Source organism: Solanum tuberosum, unplaced genomic scaffold, assembly GCF_000226075.1.
Source record: "Solanum tuberosum cultivar DM 1-3 516 R44 unplaced genomic scaffold, SolTub_3.0 scf00067, whole genome shotgun sequence".
NCBI lineage: Eukaryota > Viridiplantae > Streptophyta > Magnoliopsida > Solanales > Solanaceae > Solanum > Solanum tuberosum.
In genome coordinates, this window is record NW_006238991.1 from 852,962 (window position 1) to 863,644 (window position 10,683).

The 10,683-nt window shown below is 35.4% G+C and overlaps 2 protein-coding genes across 2 annotated transcripts in view; one reads left to right on the forward strand and one right to left on the reverse strand.

Moving 5' to 3' along the window:
- The window catches only part of LOC102594971 (myb-like protein J), a 1,659-nt gene extending 1,121 nt beyond the window's left edge, over window positions 1-538 (forward strand). The window contains exon 3 of the mRNA XM_006345272.2: window positions 166-538. Coding sequence (XP_006345334.1) covers window positions 166-408 — 243 coding nt within the window. The 3' untranslated portion in view covers window positions 409-538. The remainder of the gene's footprint in view (window positions 1-165) is intronic.
- Window positions 539-3,595: 3,057 nt separating this feature from the next.
- The window catches only part of LOC102590398 (K(+) efflux antiporter 4-like), a 29,295-nt gene continuing 22,207 nt past the window's right edge, over window positions 3,596-10,683 (reverse strand). The window contains exons 16-20 of the mRNA XM_006345267.2: window positions 5,616-5,804; window positions 5,417-5,494; window positions 5,179-5,223; window positions 4,332-4,421; window positions 3,596-4,208 (exon numbers count right to left, since the gene is read on the reverse strand). Coding sequence (XP_006345329.1) covers window positions 4,128-4,208; window positions 4,332-4,421; window positions 5,179-5,223; window positions 5,417-5,494; window positions 5,616-5,804 — 483 coding nt within the window. The 3' untranslated portion in view covers window positions 3,596-4,127. The remainder of the gene's footprint in view (window positions 4,209-4,331; window positions 4,422-5,178; window positions 5,224-5,416; window positions 5,495-5,615; window positions 5,805-10,683) is intronic.

Below are 10,683 nucleotides of genomic sequence, written 5' to 3' on the forward strand. Positions count from 1 at the left end.
GGGGGGGGGGGGTAGTGTGAGTAGTTTAATTATAATTATAACATCTCCTTAGAGCTCATCACGAAGACAATTTTATCGGGAAAACATTTTTGATATAAAATGAATATTATTATCATGTGATATATAGAGTTGAAATTTAATGTGTGAAATGAACATGATACATAGGAAAGGAGGAAGAACAAAATGGAAGAAAGCAAGGAAGAGTATGGAAATTCAACAAGTCCAATTAGTATGATGGATGAAGAGATAGCATTAACAACCAAAGATACTCTAATTTGGTCTTCTTATTATGAATCCCCACTTAATTTGGAGCTAAGCCTAGCAGCTGCAAATACCTTTCTAATTGGAACTATTCCAGTTAATTCTAAACCAGATCAACTGCCTCTTAATTGTATATATGCTAGCTAATTAATGAATCTATCATGTATTTCAACTTAATTATACCCTGTAATTACTACTTGCCAGTATGTATTTATATTTCAAGTATCTTATTGATTTATACAAGTAGAACGATATAAATATGTTTTTTAATTTGTCCAAATTATGAAACGGCCTGGATGAGAACAATGAATTATTTTGACTTTTTTAGCCCCACAAATCACTTAGAACCAAAGCTATTGAGTTCGATCGAATTCATACCCCAATATAAGAGAAATAGTTAACACTACTTTTTGCCTTGTTTTTTCAGAGAGTAAAACCCTTGTATTAGAACAGATCAAGAAAAAAAAATTAAAGGAATTTGGTCAATCAATTACTCGCACTTTTCACTTGTGCAATATAACTCTATAATGTTCAGACGAGGAACCTTCTTAATTAATACTCACCACTTTAATTTTGATTAATAAGCACCTTATTAATTACTTATATAGTATGCTTTTCTTCTCTCTTTTTTCTTTGTCGTGAAGGGAATCTTTTTAGGGATCTTTCTTTGGCATAATATACATAAATTTGCTACCAAGTTGTCAATTGTCACATCCCATGGTACATTCACTTTAAAAGAATAGTCCCTTGAACCAACAAGCATCCCCCCCACCCCAAACACACACATACACTTTAAACAGTAAAGAGCAAGAGCGTAAGATAAAATGTTTTATCTGATACAGGGCGCGGCGTAAGCTTCAAGGTGGTAGGCATAAGTTTTAATTTCATAAATTAAAATAATAAAAATATGAAATTACATAACAATTTCAAAATATATATATAAAATAAGTGTAAATGTATATAGAATTACTTCATTTTAAAGTGGTAATCAAAATCATCAATTAACATAAAAAAAAAATCGGAACTATTCATCTCAAAAAATTAATTAGACTTTTTATAGAAAATAATCGAGTAGAAATTTATAAATTAACAAGGAACCTACAATCAAAAAATCAACCAAACCAGAATAAGCATTAAAATGATGTGTTTTTACTTTGTAGTTAGCATATTGATCTTCTTCTTACCCAATGAAAGATAAAGAATAAAAAAAGTTAATTTTTAAGTTTAAACAGTAATTATGTAGACAACTGAATGAAAAAACAATATTGTGTTTTTCTATTGTCTACATAATTTTGAACAAATAAATAATACTCTTAATCAGTAATTTCTTCATTTGCCTCTTTCTTTATTAAAGTTCATGCCCTTTTAACATATAATCTTTTTAGATTTCACCACTTACTTTTTTCGCATTTGATAACATTGAGGATTGAGCTCAATCTTAGTGCACTAAATTATAAGTTGAAAAACAAACAAGCTACGTATATAAGATGTTGAAATACTTTAATTGTGTAAATCCTTTGATGAAAATTGTTCGCATTTGGCTTAAAGTGAAAAAAATATGATACCACGTTAAATGGACTGGGTTAGCTAAATAACGGGTCTAGATTTGCGATTTGAGCTAGTGTCGGAGCCAGATGATTGTGATTTGTGATGTGCACAATTCCAAAGCTCACTCAAATAAATAACAATGGATGGCAGCATTATTATATTTTGGCATAATACATAAACATGACCCTTAATTTGTCTTCAACGAACAACTATGCCCTCTAACTTTGAGTGTGCACAAGTAGGCACTTAAACTTGTATAAAATTGAACAAGTAGACACACGTGTCCTACATGACATAAGACACATAGGATGCCATGTAGGTTACAAAATTGCCATGTAAGGTGTCATGTAGGACAATCGCATTTGATAACATTGAGGATTGAGCTCAATCTTAGTGCACTAAATTATAAGTTGAAAAACAAACAAGCTACGTATATAAGATGTTGAAATACTTTAATTGTGTAAATCCTTTGATGAAAATTGTTCGCATTTGGCTTAAAGTGAAAAAAATATGATACCACGTTAAATGGACTGGGTTAGCTAAATAACGGGTCTAGATTTGCGATTTGAGCTAGTGTCGGAGCCAGATGATTGTGATTTGTGATGTGCACAATTCCAAAGCTCACTCAAATAAATAACAATGGATGGCAGCATTATTATATTTTGGCATAATACATAAACATGACCCTTAATTTGTCTTCAACGAACAACTATGCCCTCTAACTTTGAGTGTGCACAAGTAGGCACTTAAACTTGTATAAAATTGAACAAATTGACACAATTGTCCTACATGACACCTTACATGGCAATTTTGTAACCTACATGGCATCCTATGTGTCTTATGTCATGTAGGACACGTGTGTCTACTTGTTCAATTTTATACAAGTTTAAGTGTCTATTTGTGCACACCCAAAGTTAAAAGTCATAGTTGACAACTAACGTCAACTTAAGGGTCGTATTTATGTATTATGTCTTATATTTTTTGGCCCACTCTTGCAAACCAGCTGTTACTTTTACACCTAGGACCACAGCTTTAAAGCATTTTTCTTAATGCAAATTGGGTTAGATTGTCGTATCTATGAAACAAACATATGCACGACAAATTCTGGATATAATGAATGAGTCCAGATATGGGATAAGGCCAAATTTGGATACGTTTCGACCTTCAATGCCATATACTATGCTGCACATGTTTAAGATTCCTCATCATCCTACCATTAAAACCATTTTATTTCTAATATAATCAAAATGAAAAAGTAAGAGTAAACTTTTTACAAGAGTTGACGTTTGGACAAACAGGGTCCACACATTTTTCTTTTTAGTTAATCTAAAATTTTTTTGATACATTTCTTTATTAAGTAACAATTTAATTTTAAAATACTCACTTTAGCCTTAATGAAATGATTTATAGTCATACAAACATTTATCACTTATTTTAAACAACAAATTTCAAAAGTCGTACATGTCAAGTCAAACTAACTCATATAAAATAGGACGGAAGGTGTATTTGTTTAGTGTCTCTAAAACACTGCCTGTTGGAACAAATAGGAAAAAAGAACAAGAAGTAAAATGATACCCCATATTTAAAGTGATTTACCTTTTCTCATTTACTTTCGATTTCTTTGCGTTACTTCAAACTAATCAAGCACTTATAGCCAAAAAAGAAAAAAAGGAAAATACTGTCATTAGTACATAGAATTCTTGCTTCATACACACTTGCAAATAGATGGTGAGAAAGAATCTAACTCACTTCCAAAACCATGTGGGGTTATCAGGAGAAAATAATATAGTAGAAAGGATCTCTTAAAAGTAAACTTTGTAAAATTCACGTGTGTTCTTTCTTTAGCTTTGCTAGTTAGAATAGCAAATTCATTCTCAAGGAGGTAATGCCAAATATGATCATCTAGAGTTCTGGTGTTGGGAGTACATGCAACTTTATGCACTGGCTACCAACCAGAGAACATCAGGATCAGTTCCATACACAACTATATTTCTTACATTCATGTGTTCATCTATTTACAGACTACCCCACAAAAACCAACACTAACATCAAACTAGAGAATATAAACAATTGCATTACAGACGGACATCATCGTATGTAGCACCTAATTGGCAAGTAATCACGTATCAAAAAATAAATGCCAGAAAATGTTGGCAGATAGGTCAACAGCTCTATATTGTGCAACTCCTCCGATGTATCAAAGAAAACTACACGGCATTGGTGCATAAGAGCTTCATGATTATAAACTGTCCACTCAGTCAACCTCCTTTGCTCTCTTGTGTGATTTTCTTTTGCTGTTGCTTTTTTTTATGCAACTATCATGAATCACGGGATCCTTGGATCAGTACACTGATGCGCTTAGAACTGTCTGCGCGTAGGATATCTCCTTTGGGTCCAATCTGGGATGAAAAATCATTTCCAACATCTCAACTTTAAACACAGGCAAGTATTCAAGGAAATGTAGCCAAGAGAGCTGATAGCACTGCAAAAAGACCAGTCATTTTTTACACGGGAAAAGTTACCTCATTTGGAATTTCAGGCGAGAACCACCGCAGTAGTACTCCAAGATGCACAACAGCAGGAATTAGCTTGAAAAGCAAAGGCGTGGTCACCTGTAGCATTGATTTGGTGCATTCAAATATTAGGATAGAAAACAAAAATGAAAGATTAAATAGAAGATAAAATTTATTACTGTTGAAACCTTTTCCTAAATCTCCATATTGGCCCATTTAATAACTCATAAGTTGTCTTCATCACCAAATTATTAGTTTAGTTGTCAAAGACACATTGCAGCAACACTTATTCCAGGTTTGGCTGCTAACTCTCACCAAAGCATTACAAATATAATTTCCAACCTTAGTGTGATTTCACTGGGTATGTTGTTGTATCTTTACTTCGGATAAAACATTCAAAATTCAGACTCCCACAGAAAGGACTGCCAAACAACACATACTAAGAAGTGGAGAGTGTTCTGGTAGTAATGAAACTGAGCTTTTAAAACCCATGTTGGACACACTACTCAATGGACTACCCTTTCACATGCCAACTTTTAGCGCTACTCAATACTCTTCCTGAACTAGGCGTATTTGAGCACTAAACAACTTTTATTCCAAGTTTGGCTGCTAGCTCTAACCAAAACTCCTTAATGTAGTGCTCAGTACTCACAAGTCTTCCATATTTTTTTAAGCAGCAGCTCTTTACCTCCCAAAGAAAGCATGCATTGTCACATGTCCAGATTCTCATCAATTTATCACTCAGAGAAAGGTAAATAAGTATCAAAGCAAGAAGGCAAGCAAAACGTACAACACTCTCAGATGTATATAAGATACAGTAACTGTTGCTAGAAAAGAGAATAAACAGTAAACATACCAAGCTAAGTGCAGTAGTGCCCAGAAGCAACATATACACTTTACCCTGCAGCATGACCGAATTTCATTACTTATCTCAAATCAGTAGTCAGAAAACTCAACAATGATTGATTATACATAATCGAGAGTTGCAACAAGGAAAAAAAATACTAGTACTTATTAGTAATTCCATTTCGATACCATCTAGTCACACAAAATAACTACAAAATGGTAATTGAAGGGGCTAAATAATTCAGCACCTCAATTAGATGCAGATTTGAAGCACGGCTAAGAAGAACAAAAGCAAACTCTCCTATTTGAGCCAGAGACATTCCAACCTGGACATACCATACAAAAAAGAGTCAGTAATGCAAAATTATGGAGAACAGATACAAATAGATGCTTTGTACACCAAAAAGAGTTCAAAAATTATGACCTCATATGATCTGGAAAACTTACAAGAATTGCAGCCTTATTGGTGTAGCCAAAACCCTTGACAACTGCCGCAACTACTATAGTTTTTATAACAATGACCAATATAACAGCTGCTACTAAGATATCGATGTGATTCCAAAGAAAATGAACATGGATAAGCATTCCAATGCTAGCTAGAAAAAGAGCAGCAAAGAAGTTCCGTATAGGTTCAACCTGAAACAAAATGAAAACCCAGCTAAGAACAATGCATGTAGAGCAGATGATGTAACAATCTAACCATAGCCAAGAGTATGTGAAACCCACATCTTCCAACATGCCTACAGCTCTATGAAACTGTTAGAGAAAATCATTTCCTCAAAGAAGGCAAAAATATATAATCTCATATGGAATATTATATAATTCTGGAGAATTAAGTGCCCAAATAGAGCAGAAAAAGTCCTATAGATAAGGAAAGTTATCCCAACTCCTAAAGATGGAATAATTCTGGAGAATAAGAGTCCAAATAGAGCGGAAAAAGTTTTATAGATAAGGAAAGTTATATCTACAGGAGGATCTTTATTTTCTCTCAATGAGCCTCACCAGGGCTATGCTAGGTTGATTAGGCTGGGAATGAGAAAACAGACAGGAAATCCCACACTGCTCATTGCACAAGAAATGCTTGTTTAGTGCTCTAGTACTCCACATTGATTTCCATTAAGGTTGAGTCACATACATTGGATAATTGGAAAGAATATTTTTGAAGGCATATCTAGAAATATACTCCGCCTTAAATTTAGATCTCTTTGTTAGCATTTTGGTGCAACCTGGTCTTAGTACATGATCTAGATTAGGGGTGACAAATGAGTGGGTTGAGGCTTGCCTCCGGAGTCTTATGTGATAAGAAGGAACCACCAAAACTTAAAGGTAAGGTCTACAAAGTTGTGGTTAGACCAACTATGTTGTATGGGGCGGAGTGTTGGCCAGTTAAGAAATCTCATGTCCAGAAGATTAAAGTTACGGAAATGAGGATGTTCAGATGGATGTGAGCATACTAGGAGGGACAAGAATTTGAATGAAGATATTCGGGACAAGGTAGGAGTGGCCTCAGTGGTGGACAAGACGAGGGAAGCAAGGTTGAGATGGTTTGGACATGTGAAGAAGAGAAGCGTAGATGCCTCAAGAAGGAAGTGTGAGAGGTTGGCAATCGTGGGTGTAAATACAGGTAGAGGTAAGCTGAAGAGGTATTGGGGAGGTCATTAGATAGGATATGACGTATCTTTGACCTTATTGAGAACATGACCTTAGATAGAAGGGTTTGGAGGTCGCGGATTAGGGGAGAAGGTGAATTGGTAGTTGAACGATCACTTGCTTTCCTGTTAGATAGGCTGGGTGATCTTATATGTACTTGTTTTCTTACCGGTAGTTTTAGCACTATTCTCGTAGTTACATATTTTTTCTTTTTCTATTATCACCGGTGTTTCCGATACTTTGTTTATCACATTATTTCGTTGTTGTTACTGTTATATTTTTTGAATGCTGTGTATTGTTTTCTATTTCGCATTCATATGTTGTTACTGCTTTCATTTTCATATTCCCTTTTTTCCTTCAAACTGCTTTTACTCAAGCCAAGGGTCTTTTAGAGACACTTTTTCTATCTTTACGAGGTAGGGGTAGGTTTGTGTACACACCACCCTCACTAGACCCCACTTGTGAAATTACACTGGATATGTGTTGTGGTATTTCCAAACCTTTATAGACTTACTTTGCTGCCTAGGACCTGTTTGGCCACCAATAAAGAACATGAAGGTTGGAATTTCCACTTTAGAAGATTCTTGAATGATTGGAAAATGGGAAGGCTTGCTGAATTTTTGGCTACAGTAGAACCTTTTCAAGGTCTGGACAATAACAACCGTGACAAGCTAATTTGGAAGATTCTGTGGAATAAGATTGTTGAATAATTTCATTCTATGTTTCTATGTCATATACATGGCTTTTATATATACATAAGAGATTGTGGAATAGAATGACCTAAATCCCATGAAATCTGGGATTATACAGAATCATATATTTTACATTAAGAGAAAGAACCAAAGATATGATATTCTAGATTACCACAATTATCCTAAGATCTTAAAGGATCATATCTTGATATGAAGAATATCTTCCCAGCTTAGACGATTATATCTTGATAACAAGAATATCTTCTTGGAAATCCTCTATCAGCCAACACTCCCCCTCAAGTAGGTGAATGGATATCTTCCATTCCTAGCTTGCTTATTAGATCTTGAAACACATTGTTTGGCACTCCTTTTGTTAAAACATCAGCTACCTGATCTTTTGTAGATACAAATGGCGTATAAATGAGTCCGCTATCTGATTTCTCCTTAATGAAATGTCTATCTACCTCAATATGCTTAGTGCGATCATGTTGTACAGGATTATGAGCTATACTTATTGTTGATTTATTGTCACAATATAGTCTCATAGGTCGTTCACATCTTATCTTCAAATCATCAAGGATTATCTTTAACCATAACAACTCACAAACTCCCATAGCCATAGATCTAAACTCGGATTCGGCACTTAATCTTGCTACTCCATTTTGATTTTTACTCCTTCAGATTTCCTCCTAAGCAAGTGCAATATCCAGAACTTGACCTTCGATCCACTAATGAACCATCATAGTCCGTATTTGTATAAGCCTCTAAAACCATGTCTCCTCCTCTTTTGAATAATATTCCTATTCCGGACTTCCTTTAAGATATTGTAGAATCTGGTTGACAGCTTGAAGACGCATTTCTCTAGGATCATGCATAAATTGGCTAACAACACTTACAACAAATGCAATGCCCAGCCTTGTATGGGACAAGTAAATCAATTTCCCTACAAGTCTTTGATACAAGCCTTAGTCTACCACAGAACCTTCTGGAGCATTGCACAATCTATGATTGTATTCAATTGGTGTAGCCACTGGTTTACACCCTAATTTTCCTGTTTCTTACAGCAAATCAAGCACATATTTTTGTTGGGAATAAAGATTCTTTGTTTTGAGCGTGCCACTTTGATTCCCAAAAAATACTTTAATTTTCCCAAGCTCTTTGATGTCAAATTCTTTGAGTAAACACTTCTTCAAATTTTGTATCTCCTCTGAATCATCACATGTTACTATGATGTCATCCACATAAACAAACAATGTTGTCACCTTTCCTGTTTTTGAGTGTCGTGTGAACAAGGTGTGGTCTACTTAACTTTGTCGATACCCTAGCTTGATCATAACCTTTGTAAATCTTTCAAACCAGCACAGGTGATTGCTTTAATCCATAGAGAGCCTTCTTCGGTCTACACACCATTCCCTTCTTGCTTTCAAAACAAGGTGTCACCTCCATATATAGATCTCCTCATCTAAGTCTCCATGTAATTTCATGTGGAATAAGATTGTTGAATAATTTCATTCACATATTTCTATGTCATATACATGGCTTTATATATACATAAGAGATTGTGGAATAGAATCACCTAAATCCCATAAAATCTGGGATTGTACATAAATCATATATTTTACATTGAGAGAAAGAATAAGAGATATGATATTCTAGATTACCACAATTATCCTAAGATCTTAGAGGATCATATCTTCATATGAAGAATATCTTCCCATCTTAGAGGATCATATCTTGATAACAAGAATATCTTCTTGGAAATCCTCTATCAGCCAACAAATTCATAGTAAGGAAAACTTCACAGACTTCAGTAAAGTCATGTTAATTCCACTTCAATTCTGGTGGGCAGCAAAGGGGTCTTTGGCCATGGAAGCAAACCTGAAAAACAAATGCACCACACAAAGTGGCTTCTTTCACTTGGTTGGTAGTGCGAGAGAATTACTTAACCCAGCAAAACCTCCAAAACGTAGGATTCCGATTGTGCTCTAGATTGTTATCAATGTGGAGACAAGGCTGAAAGTATCAGTCATTTATTATTTGCTTCGTCATCTTACGGACCAGCTATGGCAATTCTTTCTGAATATGGTGAGAATAAAATGGAGCATGCCAGGGTTTACTTATGAGCTACTAAATGTTGGAGCATCAGAGGAAGGATTCCAATCAAAGGAAATGGTGGAAAACCACTTCGGCATGCATATGGCGAACAATGTGGAGGAATGACATGATCGGTGCTTTTTTTTTTTTATGACAAGGGAAACCCGCAGTCGCTAGCCTTTGGGTGCGCACAAGGTAAAACCCCCGCTCCTATGCAATAGCTCGCAAACCACATAGGAGAGGTAACCCGCACTAGGCAATCCCAGTGCGACGAGCTCGACCCAGAAGGCAAACCCCTTACTTTCGCTGGCAAGGGGTTTCGAACTTGAGACCTCTAACCAGTGTTGTAAAAAGCGCAGAAAAGCGCGCTTAAAGCGAGAAGCGAGGCGAGGCGAGGCCCCTGCGCTTTTATTTCGTGAAGCGAGGCGACATTGAAAAGGCGCTCGCTTCTACTGTAGAAGCGAGAAGCGCAGAAAAGCAAAAGCGTAAAAAAAGCGCGCTTAATTTGAAAAAGCGCTAATTAGGGTTTCTTTTTTTTTTCTTTTTTTTTGACAAGGTAACAGTTTAGGGTTTCTTTTTTTAAAATTGTAAGTTTTTTTTTTTTTAATTGCTGAAATCCTTATGCGACTTAATATTCTCTTTTGCGACTTCAAATTCTTTTTTGGACTAAGAAGCTGCGACTGCTCTTCTCCTTCTTCTTCTCTGCTGCGTAAGTTCTCTTCTTCTTCTCTGCTGCTGTAAGTTTCTTCTTCTTCTCTTCTTCTTCTCGTCTTCTCTTCTTCTCTTCTTCTTTGCGACTGATCTGCGATTTTTTTTCTATTTTTGGTTGCTGCCAGGTTGCCACTGCTGTAAGTTCTCTTCTTCTTCTTCTTCTCCTTCTCTTCTTCTCTTCGAGGCTGCTGCTACTGTTTTTTTTTTTTTGGTTGCTGCTGGGTGTTATCTATATTTTTATTGCTGCATTTTTTTTTCCAATTTCTGTTTTTCAATCTCTATTACTGACCTGTTTTTTTTTTCAATTAATATTACTGCTCTGTTTTTTCCAATTCTTTTGCTGCTCTGTTTTCTTTTTTATTTCTATA